Below are 20,902 nucleotides of genomic sequence, written 5' to 3' on the forward strand. Positions count from 1 at the left end.
CTTTTGATTAACTGTAAAGCAAATCACAGCATCAAAAAGGAAAAACAAAGATATAAAAAGAGAGAGAAGCAGTTTGATGTCCCTAGATCAAGGCATTTGTAGAAGGGAAATGGGAAACATCAGTGACTGTTATTGGAATAGTAAAATGGTGAAGGATGGTGGTGTACATTGTATGATTTTTTATTTTTTTTAGTCACACCCAGCAGAGCTCAGGAGTTACTCCTGGTTCCATGCTCAGAAATTGCTCCTGGAAGTCTTGGAGGACCATAAGGGATGCCAGGACTCAAACCACCATCTTTCTGCATGCAAGGCAAATGCCCTACCTTCATGCTATCTCTTCGGCCCCACATTGTATGACTTAAACCATAAAATAATTTTTAAACTAGGGTACTTAAATAAATCAATAAAAAAATAAAATAATGTCTGAAACCAACAACTAGTTAGGAATAAACCTGAAAAAGAGGTGAAATGGGGCCGGAGCAGTGGTGCAAGTGATAAGGCAAGCTTTGACTGCGCTAGCCTAGGATGGACAGTGGTTCGATCCCCAGCTTCCCATATGGTTCCCCAAGCCAGGAGCAATTTCTGAGTACATAGCCAGGAGTACATAACCAGGAGCAACCCCTGAGTGTCACAGGGTGTGGCCCCCACAAAAGATAGAAATAAAACAAACAAAAAACCAACAAAAAACCATGAACACTTCAAAACATTTAAGAAAGACCTAAGGAAATGGAAAAACATTTCATGCTCATGGATCAGAGAAATCAATTTTATCTAAATGATCATATTACCTAAACTATTATATAGATTCAATGCAATCCTTACCCAAATATAGACAAGATTTTTCAAGAAATTAGAACAGTTAATTATAAAGTTTGTATAAAACCATAGAAGACCTAGGATAGCCAAATCTATATATTAAAAAAAAAAAAAAAAACAACAAGAAATTGGGAGGCACTTCATTATCTAACTTGAAGCTCTATTATAAAGCTATAGTGATCAAAACAGCACGGGGTTGGAACAAAGACACACTTTCAGACCAAAGGGTTAGAATAGAATATCCAAGGACAAACTCTTGAGTTTGTCAGTTCATCTTTGACAAAGAAGTCAAGAATATGAAATTGAGTGAAGATGCTGTCTTTAAAAAATAGGGTTGGAACAATTGGATAACCACATGTAAGAAATTAAAGGTCAATAACATATCTCACAACTTACAGAAAAAGTCCATTAAAAGTGAATCAAAGGCCTGAATCCATAATGTTCATTAAGAAAAACAGAGGCAGAACATTCCAAGATTTAGGCCTCAAAGGAGTCTTCAATGAAAGGATAGCCAGTGGGCTATAGAAACAATTGGGACTACAACAAACTAAAAATGTTTCTGTACATCAAAAGAAAAAGGAGCTAAAATTAAAAGACAGCTGTGTGGAAGAAAATATTTTCACTCAACACATTAGATGAAGGGTTGATATTTAGGATATACAAAGTACTCTCAAAATTAACCCCACAAAACCTAAATGGGGAGAGTAAATGAACAGACATTTCTTTGAGAAAGGTCAATGAGCACATGAAAACTGTTCATCATCACTTATCACAATGGAAATCCAAATCAAGACAACAATGAGATATCATCCAGTGAGGATGACACATATCAAAAATAATGGGAACTATCTCTGTTGCTGAGGAATGGTGAGAAAGGAACACTCCTTCATTGCTGATGGGAATGCTGCTTCTACAAACCCTATGAAAAACAGTATGGAAGGTTCTCTGTGTCTCTGCTGTGTCTCTGGAGCATGGCAGACATCTTGAGCCTTCTCTCTGCTTGCTTTGCCTGGGAACTTTGATCTTTTCTGGCATCCTTCCCTGAGGGCTTGCCTTCTCTTGAGGTGAGTCTTCCATACCCAGGAGACTGTGGAACTAGCTGACTCTGCTGTGCCTCTGGAGCATGACAGACATACTGGACCTTCTGCTTGCTTCAGCCTGGGAACTTTGATCCTCTCCAGCATCCTTCCCTGAGGGCTCGCCTTCTTCTGAAGTGAGTTGTCCCACCCCCAAAGGGTGGAGAGGAGCCTGGCCACTCCACTTCATGGCTGAGCACTCCACCTAGCCCAGTGGTGGTCAACCTTTTTTTTTTTTCCAACTGAGTCAAATATCGCCAAAACCACGATTGAAATTTATTTTGAGAGCCACACAGGGCATGCACTGAAAGAGGCTAGGAGTAGAGTCTTGACAGAAGAGATGCATTAAAGAGTGAAAAGAGCCGCATGTGGCTCGCGAGCTGCAGCTTGCCGACCACTGACCTAGCCAATGAATACCACCAAAACACGTAGAAAAATGCACAATTCAAGCATGACAATGGGGAAACAATGCAGGCCAAACCAGACATAGAGAATGAAGATGACAACTCTGATGTTCTGAATATGGCCAACCACCTCGTTAGTGTCTCAGATATGGAGTTTAGAGAAGAAATATGGACAATGTTTACAGAACTCAAAGAAAATATAGATTGAGTTGAATGGAACACTAATAAAAATCAAGAGGTTTTAAGATAGAAATCAGAAAACTCCAAACTGAAATAACAGGTCTTAAAAACTCAGTAGATTAATTTAAAACCTCAATGGAAAGTCTCTCAATAGGGTAACAGCAGAAAAGATTGGAAAATAGCCCTAAAGCAAATGATCAGATAGTGGGATCACTTAAATAATGTGAACAGATGAAAATAGAAGTCTTTGATAAGCTCAACAGAAACAACTTAAGAATCATTGGAGTCCCAGAGACCCAGGAAGAAAATTTCCAGGAAGAATCAACGGTCAAGAACATCATTAAAGAGAAACTTCCAGAGCTAAAGAATATATGTGATCAAATCCTGCATGCTCGAAGAGTACCAACCAAAAGAGACCCCAGAAAAAATACCCCAAGACACATCCTAGTCACAATGACAAATCCCACAGATATGGATAAAATACTAAAAGCAGCAAGATAAAAAAGGGAAATTACATTCAAGGGAGCATCCTGAGATTTACAGCAGATCTGGCACAAGAAACCCTCAAGGCCAGAAGGCAGTGGTGGGACATAGTGACAAAAATCAATGAAGTAAATGCTTCACCTAGAATAGTGCACTCAGCCAGACTCAATTTCAGGTTTGAAGGACTACATAGCTTCACGGATAAACAACAACTCAGAAACTTTGAAGATCAAAACCAGTCTTTAAAAAAAAGCCTGAGAGGTCTACTTTAAGACAAGACTGACCAACAGACACACCAAACCTCTACAGAGAGATGGCATTAAATCCCATGACAATTATCTCTCTCAATGTCAACTAAATGTACTAATTAAGAGAGACAGAGTGGCTAAATGGATCAAAAAATGAATCCAACCTTCTGCTGCCTACAAGAAACACACCTGAATACTCAGAACAAACATAGACTCAAAATCAAAGGCTGGTGGAAAACCATCCAAGCAAACAACACCCTTAAAAAAGCTGGAGTGGACATACTAATATCCAATAACATAGAATTTAGACTCGGAAAAGTTGTCAGGGACAAAGATGGACATTTTGCACTAATCAAGGGATATGTACAACAGGAAGAAATCACACTCCTAAACATATATGCACCCAATGAGGAATTGTTGACATGACATTTTTCAAAGAAGTGGATCAAACACTCCCAAAATTCATCTGGAACAATAAACACCCACAAATAGCTAAAGCAATCCTTGGAAGAGGAATATGGAAGTCATTACTTTCCCCAATTTTAAACTTTATTACAAAGCAATAGTTATCAAAACAGCATGATATTAGAATAAAGACAGATCCTCAGATCAGTGGAATAGGCTTGAGTACTCAGAGAATATTCCCCAGACATAAAATCAACTAATGTTTGATAAAGAGGCAGAAATCCTAAATGGAGCATGAAAGTCTCTTCAATAAATGGTGTTGACAGAACTGGTTAGCCACTTGCAAAAAAGCAAACTCAGACCCCCATCTAACATCATGCACAAAGATCAAATCGTGGCCTGAAGCAGTTCTTATTTATCAAATAAATCTACCATATTAATCTGAGAAACAAATTATTTTAAATTTCAGGGCCAAGTTGATATATCAAGAATCTTTACTGTATTTTCTTGTTCTGGGACTGGCAAAGACTAATACAGTCTCTCAAAAATTACCTAAATGCAAAAGCCTCAGTGTCTACTACAGAAATTCATCAGTAGAATCAAGGATGAAAATGGTACTGTGGGTGTATTTATTTATCAAGATGAGCAAGTAATGCTGTATAGGCAAATTAGCCCCTCTTGGTAGATTCATGTAATAGCAAGTTATTTTTTATTCATGTCTCTTCTATTCCAAGTCTACAATGGCATTGTAGTTTCACTGAGACTTTATAATCTTGGAGTCACATCTGCAACCACATCTATTCAGTAAACCTTGTAGGAGTAAACACAAAACTGACCTGTGTAAGCAGGATAGAAACTGGTGAGGCAAAGAGAAATTTTGAACTATAATACAAAGACCTTTACCAATTCCACAGGGAGTTGTGTGTTTTTTAAGAAATCTTTGATTGTCTTACCTATGGGTCTTAGAACTTCATTTCCACATTAATGTGTCATTGACCTGATCTCAAAAGAGGCTTTAGCCTTGAGTAAGGCATTGGGTTAGCTCTTCTACTGAAGTAATTTCTGGAGACCAGCCAGCTAAAAGCAGTCAATTGCACCTCTCATAGCTGTTAGAAAAAAACCAAAAAAACTAAGTTCCCTGTCATCAGTGTAGACCAGCATGGAGCATCAGAGCCTATTCTATAAGAAAAATTAGGGAAATTAGACATATTTTGTTCTTATTGGATGTAAATTAGTTACATGGTCTTAACTGATTGTAAGGCATTGGGGAACAGGAATATTTGTGAAGCATTCTTGTCACAATGGATATGTTCCTCTTGAGCTCATTTCCAGTTTCAAGAGATTGTTTCATGGTCCAAATGATATTTGTCACTTTGCTATCTAATGCTTTTATTGTAACTGAGCTGATTTTTGCCTTTGATTTTTCTCTAGTCAGTGTACTGCTTAAGCCTTTCATTCCAGCCTACAAAATTAGATCTTTTTCCTGGGTTCTTGTCCTAGTCACAGCTAGGCACTGAGATGAACTCTCTAGCTCTTCTCTACTAGCATGGTTCTCTAGCTTAAAAAAATAAAAGCAGATTAATTTTTCTGTGCCAACATATCACTCACCTAGCACAGGTTTTCCCAAAATAAGGCCTTTTAGACATCAATATTCTCTAATAATGTAGAACTGTGTGTTCTATATTATTCCAGTATGTCCTATTACATAGCACCCAGTTCTCTTCAGATTGCCTACTCTCTTCATCATTATAAACATCTTGGCTGGATATGGTCCAATTGCCCTCTGTTGCCTCTTTCAGATTGATCTCTCACAATTATCAATCTGGTTGAATTTTTGTACTTGAACTGTTGTAACCCTGGGACTCAGCCAATGCCATAAAACTGGAACAAAAGAAACAAATAACTTCCCAATCTTAAAATTCTTTGACAAAACACTTCTGTAATCAGTGTTATTTTCTCTTTTAAGTGCTTGATTATTTTTTTCCTATTCTTATAGATGTGCTTTAACTTTTCATCATTATGAAACTATTACATACTTCTTGTAGATAGTGCCTTGTGTTTTAAGGACCTATGCCAATGATAATTAAAGCAAGATACGGTCACTACATAGATGGCATTAGTCCTTGGACACTCAGTACCTATTAACCTACTTTAATAATTAATTGACTAAGACTATCGATTCTTAAATATAGCTATATGTTTCTATCTTAATGGAACCAATTAAAGTTTATAAAGTCTGTTGAAAAAGAGCTGACTACTTAAAACTTGATTCAGTATCTCAGGGTCTCAGTAGATAATGAATGAAAGACAAGTGACCTCTGATTTGATGTAACTGGAGCTGAGCTACCACTTGGATCCAATTCAAACAGCATGAATATTTCCACTGGGAAAGTGCTAAAAGAGATGAAAGAATGAGAAAAAGCTAATGGGACAAGTCATCATGATAATGCTGAGCTATTGCTACTTAGCCTAAACTTCACAATCAGCCAGTCACCTCACTTTGAATTAGATAGCATTATTGATAAGAGAAAGGCTTCCCTTGTTAATAATATTGTGTTACAAATATGAATTGACAAGTCAAACCTGATGATACTGAGCCTTTATTTCTTTTGAAATTGCTGGGTCCAAGTAGTGGTTTCTCTCCAATAGGACAGAACTTTCTAATTCTATTTGTTGTTCTCCATTAATATAAATTGAATTATTCCCCCCAAATATACACTGAAGTCTTAACAACTATGTAATTGTATTTAAAAATTATCATAGATAATTTAGGCTAATTGACTCATAAAGTAGAATCCTATTCTAACAAAACTGATATCCTTAATACAAGAGAAAGATAGAGCTGTGGAGTACAGTATTTGCCTTGCAAGCTGTGAACCCAGATTCAATCCCCATCATTCCATAGGATTGTGCTATGAGCACAGTCAGGAAAGTGTAGAGCCAGGAACAGATCCTGAACGTCATGAGATGTGGCCCCAAAAGAAATTAAAGAGAAAAAAGGAAAAGATTTTAAGGCTACCCACAAATGAAAGACTGAGAGGGAACATTTGAGCACATACCTGATTTAAGCCTCTCAGTTTGTGACTGAATCACTTTCCATCTTATGAAAACTCTTTATTGTTCTCCTGGGTTTTAGATTTCCCCCCAAACCCAGTCACTTCACTATGTGGGTTCAAGTTGCATGTTGAGTCTTTCACTCATGATGTGATCATTTGGACCAATGACAAAATACAGATTGCTCTGCACAAAACAAATACATAGACTGCAGAGGGAAATATTAAAGTAGAATAAATGGAACCAGGCTAACCTTTAAGAAAAAAAAACAGTTTTTATTTATCACTAAAAAAAAACTACTCTGAACAAAAGTTGTAAAGAGTTTGTAAAATGATATCAGATATAAGTTTAAGGCCATGGTGGGAAAATTACTGAATATAGTAAAAAGAAAACTATAAGTTGAATTTTTTCAGGTTTATTTATTAGCTATTTTCCCTTGGCCTTCATTTCAACTTTCAAATAAAGATAAAGAAGTAGGGTCGAGTCTAATCTATGTAAATCACCCAACATAGGACCTGGAGCAAAGATAAATAATTGGAGGCATTAATTTTGTTAGGATAGAGAATGACATACACAAGCTTCAATACAATATACTCTAAAATACAAAGAATTGAGCAGTCTTTATTACTAGAAATGAAAGTTGGTATGAGTTGCAGATTGACTTCATTCAGTAGCTTTAACTGGTTCTTTTCCTATGTAAATACCTTAATACTTCTCTTCCTTCATTGGCCAAATTCATCACTCAGCTGGTAATTGAAAGGTATTGCAATTCTGGAGTATCCTTGGAGTATCCAAAAGAAAATATACATGTTTTTCTATGACTCTCCAAAAAAGCAAACTTTTCTTCATGTTCCATTGAATTAAATGTCTGTGTCATTTCAATGTCACTAGGAAATGATCATTTATTTGCCATTTACCTGGAAGCAAACATAGCAAAAATGTTTGCTATGTTAAGAGTCTAAAATAATCCAAGATTACTATCATTTTGGTATGTTATATTTCTTGGAGGCTCATGGAATACCTAGGAGGTACAGTACATAGCTGAACAAAATTAGGTTATAATATATATAATATATATATATAAACAATATAAAAAAGCAAGTGGCAGAAACTATGTAAGTGATTAACTATGTTAGTAATGGTCCTTAGGTTAGCATATACTTAGGTATGTATGCTTAGGGTGTTCATATACTTAGTATCATAATTAATATAATGTAAAGTAGCAACACAACAAAATTATAATATATTCTAATTATATTATAATATGCAAATTGACATACAGGGTTTTATTGTGGTCAGCTTTATGATGCCAATTCTGGATATGTAGAACTGAATTTCAGAGGAGTAATTCTGTGACTTCATACTTTTTCTGCGTAGTCAGAGTACAATATTGTCTACCTCACAGGTTTTGGTAAGAATAAAATGAGATCATATATATGACAAACTTGGAAAGGTGTTTTACATATAGTAAGCAGTTTGATTTACTTTTGTTATAATTTTATTTCATAGAGTCACTAAACAGTAGTAAAATGTTCCATTGCTCTGGCACTACTAAAAAAGCTGCTAAATAAGTCAAAACCTAAGACACCTATAGCATGGAAAAATTTATACCTCCTAGGAGAGTGTTTGTGCTAAATTGGCCATGGTTTTTTTATCATAAATTGTTTTTATGTATACATGAAATAAAAATTTGGGCCAGAGTGATAGCACAGCCATAGGACATTAACCTTTCACGAAGTGACACAGGACAGACCCAGATTGGATCCCCAGTACCCTATATGGTCCTTGAAGCCTGCCAGGAGCAATTTCTGAGTGCAGAGTGAGGACTAACCCCTGTGCACCACCAGGTGTGGCCCAAAATCAAAAAAAAAATATTAGGGGCCAGAGAGATAGCATAGAGGTGAGGAGATTTCCTTGCATGCAGAAGGATGGTGGTTCAAATCCAGGCATCTCATATGGTCCCTCGAGCCTGCCAGGAGTGATTTCTGAATGTAGAGTCAGGAGTAACACCTGAGCACTGCTGGGTGTGACCCAAAAACCAAAAAAGAAATTAAGTGAAGTAAACTGGTTAAGAATTTTCAAAACTATGTAAAAATTAAATATCCTAATTGAAACACTTGTTCATGTATAGTCATCAATATCCAGTCTCTTCTATACAATGTCATTCTCTGAAAATTGTTTTTCTTAAAATAACTCATAATATAATGAAAAGTATTTGCTGGAAGTCCCCTTCACCTAGTTTTGTAACTGTATAAAGCTAATTTTTATTATTCTGACTCAAGAAATATTCTCTAATGTCTGAACAGATGATTCCCAGCCATTCTCTGCATTTCTCTCATGATTTCTCCATAATTACCTTTCACACTGATACCAGTCATTCAATCAGCTTTGTGAGTTTGAATGAAAGTAAAATATACTCAAATATTTCAAAACCACTGCCTCCCCAAGAGAGATTATAAATGCTATAATTTAAAAGCACACCCACACTCTCTAAGATGTTACAATATAAAATATGTGAGCCTCGCATTTGTTCTTTCTATTATTACTTTTATTATTGTTCATCTTTATCTCCAAAGACTTAGAGTAGAAAATAAGGTGCCAATAGCAAGACAAATCAAAACAAATATCTACATCATGAGAGACAGAAGGAGAGAGCGAGAGAGAGAGAGAGATATTGAATTACGCTTCACTCACATTGTGAAAGCAAAAATGTTAAAGGTACAGAGATAAAAATTGTTAAAGGGAAAATATATGCCAAAAAAGTTTAATTAAATAAATATATTGTTTTGCTAGTTGGGGATATGTATAAACTTTAGCAAACCACCCAAAGAAATTTTTCCTTTTTAAGATGATATAAAGAATAAGGAATATAAAATGCAGAGACACTTAACATTGAAGATCATCACTTTATCTTCATAAACAAGGACCTTGAGCTATACTTACAAGTTTTGGGGAAGATAATAAAGTCTAGTCTAATATATCTCCAATGCCCAATGCTCAGCTAGTAACTTAGACTGTGGCAGGAGCCACTTACATTTAAAAAATAAAAATATTTTTGTCATAATTCTTCAATTCATGGAAACTTGGTAAAGAAAAAAAGACAGTTTCTCACCTTTACATTAAAAAATTTTGTTTTTGTTTTTTGGGTCACACCTGGTGACACTAGGGGTTACTACTCCTGGCTATGCACTCAGAAATTGCTCCTGGCTTGGGGGACCATATGGGACTCTAGGGATTCAAATCGCAGTCGTCCTAGGTTAGAGCACTCAAGGCAAACGCTCTACCACTTGCGCCATTGCTCCAGTCCCAACATTTAAAAATTTTGCTCTATAAAATGTCTGTATAGGTTTTGATTTAGCATTAGTTCTTTTAACAACTAATAAAATTGAGTTATTTTATTGGTTAAAAACATGAAATTAGTAAAAAAAATTTTTGCTGTCTCTTAAACAGAATGACTCAGATCCATAGAAAAGACATACCTAAGGATCAAAATTAAAGCTCTCAAGTTGAGAAGGGACTGAAAGATCCAACCATTAATATTTTGATAGACAGAGGAGTAGATAGGTTATCTCTACTGATATAGTCCTAATAACTTCTCAAAGTTCAAAAACATTCCAGTAGTTCTTCAAATGTCTTATAATTTGTAGCTATGTCAGGCAAGATGTTCTAGACTATTAGCTACCAAGATGTTACAAGAAATGAACTTTTAAACCAAAATGTCCCTTCTAAAGATATTATACAAATCTCATTTTCATCTTGCTAACATTTCTTTAGGTTATCAATAATTTAATCAACAAGTATCATTTAAATTCCTACCCTGGCCCACACACTGTAATAGTTTTAACAAAAGAGGAAACAAAATACAGGTTTGACTTTCTAATTTAGAGGTGGGGTGTGGGCTTGGGTCATAGCCGGCAGCACTCAGGGGCTACTCCTGGCTCTGAGCTCAGAAATCACTCCTGACAGGCACAGGAGACCATCTAGGATGCTGGGATTCCAACCACCGTCCCTCTTGTTCAGCTGCGTGAAAGGTAAACACCCAAAAGAGAAGAAATGGAGGGGGCTGGAGAGATATAGCACAGCAGTAGGGCGTTTGCCTTGCACACAACCTGGTTCGTTTCTGGCATCCCATACGGTCCCCAGAGCCTGCCAGGAGTGATTTCTGAATGCAGAGTCAGGAGTAACCTCTGAACACCGCCGGTTGTGCCCCCCCCCCAAAATAAAAAAAAATAGTAAAATAAAATAAAGAGAGCATAAGTAAAAGATAGTGTGGCATGAAGTTTGATAAACAGCTGAAGGGGTAAAGCATAAATAACTGAACCCTAATTGAGTCTATCTTAAAGAAAAGAATGCCCTGTGGTTAATTATAGCTTGGTTCCCTCTGGAAGTAGCCATTCTATTTTTTCTTTCTTAGGTAATCGAAGCACAGGGCAGGTCTTTTGATCACTACAGCAGATAGACAGCATGGCAATTTTCTTCATTCCTTTTGATGAGTAACTATATTTCTAAGAATTCACTGCAGTTTAAATTCTGAAGCACCAGAAAACAGAGAACCAATTTCATATCTGATTACTTTTTTTTTGTCTTCCAAAATACCACAATTTCAGGAAATACAGAAAAATAGATTTATTCTGCCTCTTGAAATACTTTATAAATAGACATGTTTGCAAGTTTTTGTTATTTTATGTACCATGACAGGAAATGTTGAAAATAAACTTTATTTTTATATTTTGATAAAAATGTAATCAAATAGCACTTAGAAATCAAGGGGCATCAGATAAGAAGTCAACAGAATTTTGGCATTTTACTTTGTAAACTTTTTAATTATGAAATTATTTCAAAGGGATAATGTTTGACAGAAAAAAGACTATAATTGGATTTTACAGTAATAGGAAAGGCAAGAGAAGGCATTGAAAAAGAGAATTCAAAGTCATAGTTCAGAAAAATAAATCTATGTGATATATCTGGGTGACTATAAGTAGTTTGAGAACTGATGAGATATTCAAAACAGACAGGAGAGAGAAGAACATGAATTTATAAGACATAGCAGCTGCGGGGTCCTAAAGCCCCCTGGAGGGGCCCGGCCAGCGGGGAAACGGCTGGGAGGCTCTTGGACGTCCGCACCTTTATTTGGCTGGGTTAAAAGAACAACCACACCTGTAAAAAATCTGAGAGAGGTTAGTAATGAAGACCTCAGGCGAAATATCCGATCAGAGGTAAAAATTTATTGGTCCAGCATCTCTTATATAGAGGAGGAGAAATGGGCAGGAAAAAAGACATGTCAATCATACTTTTTGGCGCGAAGGTTATAGAACAAAGGCAGTAAAATATTCAGAAGGGAGGGAGACCTTATGTCTCCAAAGTGGGATCTGCAGCCCGCTTATCTGGGCTAACATCAGTCTGTGAAGGGGCAGGTTTTTTGAAGCGTAGCTATTAACTCCGGAAAGAAGCTAAAGGGAGTGGTCTAAATCTGGAACTGGTATTGGGGTGTTTACTTTTCTCTTCGGCTTCAAAGAAAAATCTCCTTCAGCTGTGAAATACCTTTCCTGTTAGCTCAAAAGCTTACAGCAAAGTCTGCAGGTAGGCAGCCTTAGGTGAAAGGCTGCATAAAAGACAGAAGACAGAAAAATTGATCCTCTGACAGGACACTGTCTCCAACATCTCCCCCTTTCTCTTCTAATAAAAGAAGGAAAGTCGTGAGCGGGTGGAAGACCCTGTCTTAGGCTGCAGGGTTTGACCAGGTCGGACATGGCCATCAGCCGCATTTAAAATGATGGCTACGGACGCGGTGGGTGTGCACGGAGGTCCGAATTATACGCCGTAGCCTTTTGGGGCCATGCCCTAACTGGGACCCTACTAATCCCGTCGTAGGCATCTCCACAGCCGAGAGCACAAAGACCGGAGCGAGCTCCGTCTGTTAGCGATGCGCTCAATCTCCTGGAAACTTAGTGGCTGGAGGGGTGGCTTGGTGACTATAGCCAAGTTTTCACAGGAAACACGTGGGGCTAGTTGGCAGTGAACCTGAACAGAGGTTTTTTCCTTATCATCTGCCAGATTTTTAACAAGGTCCGTGAGTTTGCGGAGAGCCCATGGGCCAAGGGAAAGGAGCAGCATGAGGCTAATGAGGGGTCCCAAAACAGTGGACAGTATTGTGTGAAGCCAAGGAGAAGAGAAAAACCAGCCCTGGTACCAACTTTGTTCTTGATTAAAATGGCTCAGAAATTCATTCATACCATCACCAATGTGTTGAACACTGTTCCTAACTAGTCCAGTCTTGTCTTTGAAAATACAACATTGTTCCTTAAGGGCTACACAGACTCCCCCTTCTTTCATAAGGGCAAAATCTAAAGCACGGCGATTTTGAAGGACAGCATCAGCAAGAGAACTAATGGTATCAGTGAGAAATTGTAAACTAGTATTGATTTCAGTAACATCTTGTTCTACTGCCTGAGTAAGGAGACGAAAGTTGGATTGAGAGGAGACAAGAGAGTAGATTTCTGTGCCAGCGCCGGTAGCGCCAACAGCAAGGAGAACTGCAAGTGAAACAGTGGTAAAGGGCTCACGACGTCGGCGGGAGAGGGATGGAAAAGAGAAGGAATTGAGAGATGTACCAGAAGAGGGAAAGATATGTTCAGAGTGAATGGTGATTTTTGGAATGAGAATAACAAGAATGCAATAGTCATGAGAGAGGAGAAAAGAAGAGCGAATGACAAAGGGAGTAAGGCCAGAGGCACAGGCAAAGTAAGTGTCATTGGGTGCTAGCAGATAAGTGTCAGAAGAGGAAGAATTGGAGATAGTCACAGTGTAGTTGCACACATCAAGCAGCTGGCTAGGGAGCAAGGAGTCAGCAGGCTTGATGCAAAGTCCAGAGCCTACGACTTGACCGACTGTAATGCCATGTTGGGGATGTGTGTTCCAGCGTAGACGGGAGGGGTCTGAGGTAGATGAGAGGTTGCCAAAAACAGCAACACCTTCATAGAAAGGAGGTTGAGGAGAGAAACAAAGCCAACAGCGTTCATAGGCAGGATCTGTAAGAGCAAGAGCAGAAGCATTCATAAGGTTGAGAATAACTTGAGAGGATGGAGTGGGACCGGAGGGCAAAGTGAGTTGACGAAGAGAAGTAGAGGTAGAGGGGGGAGAGGGAGGAGGGGAAGGAATTTGAAAAGGGGTATCCAAATTGGGGTGAAGAAAGGCATTGGGGCCTACAGCGAGGGGACGAGAGACCGGCAACTGTTTAAGCAAATGAAGGGAGAAAAGAAGACCATGATCGGTACCCTGAATGTAAAGTCTGAGTCCCCATTGTACAGCTTGAGTCCAGTGATGTTTGCGGCCAGCGGCAGTGAAGTTGATGAGGATGGGGTTGCACCAGCCACGGGTGGCCGAGGAAGCATCGCAGTCCAGATGAGGCAGAGGGGGGCGTGAAACAGTGATGAAGTCCCAGGAGGAAGAGGGATGCCAGTAGGCAGTGCCAGTGGTTTTGCAGCCCCAGGAGGCGCAGAAATACTGTTCATGAGATCCGCATCTGACGTCGTCGTAGCGGGGGCGGTGATGGCCGGGGCAGACGTAGAAGGTGGTGACAGGGTGGCTCAAAACGTCTCTGCGGATGACGGAGTTACAGCCTCCAGCGGCAGGGGCGTAGTAGTTGTAGTGGTCGACAGCATGGGGTTGAGGTAGGCGAAAAGCGGAGGTGCCCCAGAACGAGCTCGCGCCCATGGCGAGGGCACAAAAGTCGACTTGCAGGACAGGCCAAGGAATGGAGGTGGAGAGGATGGAGGTTCGATTGGCAACGTCGCCAGCCTCATTGATGATCTGCCAGGTATAATTGAAGACTCGATAGCGGTCATTGGTCTGGGCTGGGCAGGCGGAGGGGAGTAGGAGCAACAACAGCAACAAGAGGACGGGCATGTTCAGCGTTGATTTCAGGGACGTCAGCATCAACGGGGTTGGGTTCTGGAAGAGAAGGGGGAATGGGGTTCTCAGGGCTAGGGGCCCTGGGCAGGTTATAATGCTTGACCAGCCGGTCTGGAAGCCAGCGGGTATCACCAGTGTCGGTGTTATGGACACAAGCATGGCCTTTGCCCAGATGAGAACTGGGTGGGGCCCTTTCCAGAGTCCTGATCGAACATCTTTCCAGAGGACAGACTGGAAACCATCGGCAGTGTGTGGATGCCAATATCTATCAGCCGCCAAGCGGCTTTGAGGATCTAAGGACAAGAAATTGAGCACAAAAAGTGCATGGGCAAGCAGAAGGCGGTGCTTACCTCGGCGAGCGTACAAGGTTTCACTTTCGCCTGCGAGCTTAAAGAGCATGTTTTTTAAGGTTTGATTAGCTCGTTCAACAATGCCTTGACCCTGGGGGTTAAAGGCTATTCCCGTTTTGTGCTTAATGCCAAATTTAGCACAAAAGTCTTGAAATTTTTTGCCAACATACCCGGGGCCATTGTCTGTTTTAAGAATTTTGGGCACTGCTAGAGTGGTGAAGCAGTGAAGCATGTGGGCGATGACATCAGCAGAAGATTCTCCGTTATGTAAGGAGGCACAAATAAAACCACTAAAGGTATCAACAGTGACATGAACATATTTGAGCTTGCCAAATGCTGAGAAATGCGTGACATCCATTTGCCAAAGTTCACCGGGCACAATGCCACGGGGGTTAACTCCAACGTGAGGTTCAGGGAGAAGAGAAAGACAGGATTTACAGGAGCGAACAATTTCTCGGGCTTGTTCGCGAGTGATAGCATATTTAAGGCGTAGAGTTTGAGCATTGAGGTGGTGGAGGCGATGAGCGAGAGAAGCTTGCTGCAAAGGGGATTGTGAGGAGGGAGGAGTAGGGTTGGAAAGGAGGATGAAGACGGAGGAGGGGGTACGGGAGGCAGCATCAACAAGGGCATTGCCAAGAGTCAGAGGACCGGGCAGACCTGAATGTGCTCGAATGTGGGACACATAAAATGGATTGGAGCGTTGTAAAATAAGCTGTTGTATATTAGAGAAAAGGGTGAAGGCGGGAGTGGAGGGTTTAATGAAAGGCACTGTTTCTAAAAGGGGGAGAGAGGATGCAATGTAATGGCTATCTGTATATAGGTTAAAGGCCTGAGGGACAGAGAGAAAGACTTGATGCACGGCCTCTAGTTCAACAAGTTGGGCAGAGTTGTGGGTGGTTGGTATAGTTTTTTGGTTGCCATCAACTGAAAAGGCAGCCGTCCCGGTAGAGCTCCCATCTGTAAAGACAAGGGAGGCAGTGGAGATGGGTTGATGTTTAGTAATTTTTGGGAAAACAACAGGATGCTGGTTAAGAAAGTGTAAAAGTTTGTCGGTTGGCATGTGTGTGGAAAGGTCGCCTTGAAAGTAAGTGAGGAAAAGGAGCCAGGCTTGGTCCTGGTCTGCAAGCCAGGATAACTGTTGTGTAGAGTATGGGAGAATGATGAGATCAGGATGTTTAGCAAAAAGTTTGAGAGAGATATCACATCCTTGGTGCAGAAGTTGAAGAATAGAGGAAGGGTATGTAGAAAGAACTTTAGAAGGGGAGGAAGGAAGATGAACCCAATAAAGGGGGGCAGTTTGCCAGAGAACTGCAGTGGGTGTAAAGGCGGTGGAACAGACAATGAGCTGTAGGGGGATAGAGGGGTCATAGTAGGTAATGAATTGGTTTTGAATGGCATGATTAACAAGAGTGAGTGCATCACGAGCTTCCTCAGTAAGCGAACGGGGGCTAGAGGGGTTGGAGTCTCCTTGGAGGATGTCAAAAAGGGGTTTAAGATTTCCTGTGGTGAGCTTAAGATAGGGGCGAAGCCAGTTAATGTCACCAAGGAGCCGTTGGAAATCATTAAGTGTCTTGAGGTGCTGGGTACGAATTTGCACCTTCTGTGTTTTCACTTGGGAGGGCAGAAGTTCGAAGCCTAAAAATAGCTGGGGTGGAGACACCTGGACTTTATCTTCTGAAATATTAAAGCCTATGGAGGATAAAAGAGAAATGAGATTAGAAGAGGCAGAGCGTAGGAGAGATTCATCTGCACAAGCGAGAAGGATGTCGTCCATATAGTGCAAGGTATAGAGGGAGGGGTGCAAGGTGCGAAAGGGGTCAATGAAGGAAGCAACATATTTTTGACAGAGGGTTGGACTGTTGGTCATCCCTTGAGGCAGGACCTTCCACTGGAAACGAGGACAAGGACCTGCGCAGTTAGAAACTGGGAGGGAGAAGGCAAAGCGTTTGCAATCATCAGGATGAAGAGGAATGGAAAAAAAACAATCTTTGAGATCAATAACCATTTTAAAAGTGTTAGAGGGGATGGCGGACGGTACTGGAAGGCCTGCCTGAGTGGCTCCCATGGGGACCATAGTCTTATTAATAGCTCTTAGGTCATGGAGAAGGCGCCACTTGCCTGACTTTTTGCGAATTACAAAAATGGGTGTGTTCCAGGGGGAGGTGGAAGGTTCTATATGACCAGCTTCAAGCTGTTCCTTTACAAGTGCTGAAGCAGCCTGTAGCTTTTCAGCGGAGAGCGGCCATTGCCCTATCCACACAGGTGTGTCAGCGTGCCATGTGATTTTTTCTGCCGGGGGTGCCGGTGTGGAGCTAACTGACATGGAGTACACAGAGTGGTAGCCAAGCCCTTGGCGGCCGGGATTGGGTGTTGGCTGAATAGGCTTAGGGATGCCTTGTAAATTTTTTCCCAGGCCTTTGGAAGGCGTATAGCCTTGATGCATCATTTGGGACAGAGCAGCAGGGTTTCTGCATTTGACAATATAAACACCCATTTGCTCCATGATGTCTCGACCCCACAAATTAATGGGCAGGTCTGGGATAATGTATGGGCGGACAAGGCCAGTGTCCCCATCTTCGTCCTGCCAGACCAATTTATTGGCACTGATGAGGACTTGCTTTACTGTACCTGCGACTCCAGAGACAGCGTCAAAGGAGGCAGTCATGGGCCAGTCGGGAGGCCAGCTAGCTGGAGAGAAGCAGGTAGTGTCTGCACCAGAGTCAAGAAGGCCCGTGAAGGGCATGCCCTCAATTGTGATCACAAGCGGGGGTCTAATTTTACACATGGCACGAACCCAAAATATATCAGAGGAGCCGGGATTTGAGTTGCCACGGATTTCGGGGAGAGAAGGCAAAGTGGCATTGAGGGGGAGCGGAAGGGCTTGCGCTATACGCTGCCCAGGCAGTACTTGGACAGGGTAATATGGGGCGACTGCGAGAAGTATAATTTCTCCAGTATAATCATTGTCTACTATGGAAGGTTGTATGATTAGACCTCTGATAGTCATGGATGCACGCCCAATAATCATAAAGAAATGTCCGGGCGGTGGCGGACCAAAAACACCTGTGGGAATCTGACAAACACCATGCTCAGGGGTTAATACGTGTGGGGAGGCGGGGTACAGGTCCAGTCCTGCGCTCCCCGGGGTTGCCCTGATAAGGGAGGCTGCTGAGGTGGGAGCATTGAGGGGGGGACTAGTGGCTGATGCTGGCAAGGCTGCTGTTGCTGCTGGTAATATGCCTGGGGAGCTGGGGTGGGTTGGACCGGCTGGCTGGGCTCCGAAGCCGGAACAAAGCGTTGAAATTGGCGGCGCGGGGCCCGGAGCTGGCCCCTGGTGGATTTTCCCTGACCCGAAAGGCGGTGGTTAGGCTGCAGGGGATTGCCATCTATGTCCTTAGTGGCATGGCACTCCGCCACCCAATGGCGGCCACGGCGGCAGCGTGGACAAAATGGAGGGCGGGGGTTAGCTGTACCTGTCTGCATGACAGGGGCTAAGCGCTGAGGGCATTGAGAAACAAAATGTCCAGCTTGTCCACACGAATAACAGACTTTGCCTGAGGATTGGTTTTGAATGACAGCCATAGCATGGGCAACTCGGTGGGCAAAGGGATCAACATCACGGCAAAGGTCAATCATATCGTGAATGGTTTTGTTAGCCATGCGTCCCTTTAAGAGGGCCTTGCAAGAAGCATTGGCATTCTCATAAGCGAGTTGCCTGACTAAGGTATTTGTCATTTCAGAGGGAGAGGAGCCTGCAATTCTCTCTACGGCCTCTAGGAGGCGACTGATGAACGCATTATAGGGTTCGTCTGGTCCCTGTGTGATTTGGCCAAGAGGGGCATTTGCATCGCCTTCCTTGGGCAAAGCTCGCCATGCTTTCATAGCGGCAAAACCTGTATTTATTAGATAATCAAGGGGCAATGAGCGTTGCTGCTGTGTAGAATCATATGGGGGAGAGCCGGAAAGCATAAACCGGCAGGTTTTATCTCCCCGAGCTAGATCTCGACAGGTCCTATAAAAGTCAGTCTCCCAGAGCAAATAGAGCTTACGCGGGAGCGCGTTGGAGACAACACGTTTCCATTCATAGGGTAAAAGGGCACCACCATTTCCCAGCGATTCAAGACAAGATATAGTATAGGAGGCTTGGGCACCGTAATTCTTAACTGCCTGAAGCAGTTCATTGAGGTCCCTTTTATTAATCGCCTCGTAACGGAAATTTATCTCACCCTCCGGAGGTCTGTTGTTGCTGGGTTGGGCTTCCTCTCCGTCCGAATCTGAGTGTTGAGAGCCCGAATCCACGGCGGCCTCTGCCTGAGCCTGAGCCGCAGCTCCCGCGGCCGCCTGCGCCTCGCGCTCACGCCGCACCCGCGCGCGGGTGCGGGGGCCTGCGGGCGGCGGGGGGGGGGGGCGGTAAGTGTGGAGCGGTGGGGGTTGTTGAGAGGGGGGTGGAGGAAGGCTTTCTCCATTAGGAAGGAGAACAGGGAAAAGGGATTGTGAAGTTGGATTTATTTTATGGACTTCATGAGCTAGTTGGGAGATCAAGGAGGTAATTGTGGTGAGCTGAGTGTCTAGGGCGGTAGGAGGAGGAGGTAAAGATGAAAGACATGGGGGGGCAGGAACAGCGTAAGGTGGAGGTTTTGTAGTGGAAGAATCATGGCAGAGAGCTGCTTTCTCCCTTGGGGCTAGAGCGTCTGTCAGGTCGGGTTGCTGGGGCGGAGCTGAAGCCAGGGAGGGATAGAGGCGGGAGACGCCTGAAAGGTCTCTGAGAGCAGTCTGGAGCATAGAGGCGAGGGAAGGGTTAATCGTCTCAGGCACCGCCGCAGTGGCGGCGGGAGCTGAAGAGGAGGGAGATGAGAGTTGGGATAGGGAATTCGAACGGGTGGCAGGCCTAGAACACTCACGGGAAACTTGCTCGAGATGAGTTTCGGCAGCGCAAACAATTTCTTTGGCATTTTCCTCAGTATTTTTAGCTACAATGATGTCACGCAGCAGGCTCCAATATTGTAATATAATTTTCTCTGTTTCGGGTTCCTTGTTAACCGTAAAATGAGCACTCAGTTCGTTTCCTATTTTATCCCAAGTGGACGCAACAATTTCTGGACAAGTAATCACAAACCACGGACATACATTATGGATAAAAATTAAGAAATTACAAATATCTTTTTTGGTAACCTCTACGTGTCTGCTTTTTAATTCAGACTGTATCTCTTTAATGATTTTAAGTTCAGTACTTAGCGTTATACCCATGGTCTCGGATCCACTGGGTGAAGCCCCCAAAAGCCAATTAGGGGGCGGCGGGGGGACAACGAATATACTGCAGTGTATTTTGATCAAGGCTGACTGTTTCCACGCTTACCCGGATGGGGTTTTCTTCTTCGTTTTACGAAACAGCTCCGGACACGCCGTTCTCTGGTCGTCCGAGTGTGGTCGTGGTCTCCGAGCCCAGCGTTGGGCGCCAAAATGCGGGGTCCTAAAGCCCCCCGGAGGGGCCCGGCCAGCGGGGAAACGGCTGGGAGGCTCTTGGACGTCCGCACCTTTATTTGGCTGGGTTAAAAGAACAACCACACCTGTAAAAAATCTGAGAGAGGTTAGTAATGAGACCTCAGGCAAAATATCCGATCAGAGGTAAAAATTTATTGGTCCAGCATCTCTTATATAGAGGAGGAGAAATGGGCAGGAAAAAAGACATGTCAATCATACATTTTGGCGCGAAGGTTATAGAACAAAGGCAGTAAAATATTCAGAAGGGAGGGAGACCTTATGTCTCCAAAGTGGGATCTGCAGCCCGCTTATTTGGGCTAACATCAGTCTGTGAAGGGGCAGGTTTTTTGAAGCGTAGCTATTAACTCCGGAAAGAAGCTAAAGGGAGTGGTCTAAATCTGGAACTGGTATTGGGGTGTTTACTTTTCTCTTTGGCTTCAAAGAAAAATCTCCTTCAGCTGTGAAATACCTTTCCTGTTAGCTCAAAAGCTTAC

At 42.2% G+C, this 20,902-nt stretch overlaps 1 protein-coding gene across 1 annotated transcript; it reads right to left on the bottom strand.

The window, feature by feature from the left end:
- Positions 1-18,023: 18,023 nt before the first annotated feature.
- Positions 18,024-20,174, bottom strand: LOC126008704 (endogenous retrovirus group K member 5 Gag polyprotein-like). The gene has a single exon (XM_049772937.1). The coding sequence runs from the start codon at positions 20,172-20,174 to the stop codon at positions 18,024-18,026; it is 2,151 nt and encodes a 716-aa protein (XP_049628894.1).
- Between the last annotated feature and the right edge of the window lie 728 nt (positions 20,175-20,902).

Source organism: Suncus etruscus, chromosome 5, assembly GCF_024139225.1.
Source record: "Suncus etruscus isolate mSunEtr1 chromosome 5, mSunEtr1.pri.cur, whole genome shotgun sequence".
Taxonomy (NCBI): domain Eukaryota; kingdom Metazoa; phylum Chordata; class Mammalia; order Eulipotyphla; family Soricidae; genus Suncus; species Suncus etruscus.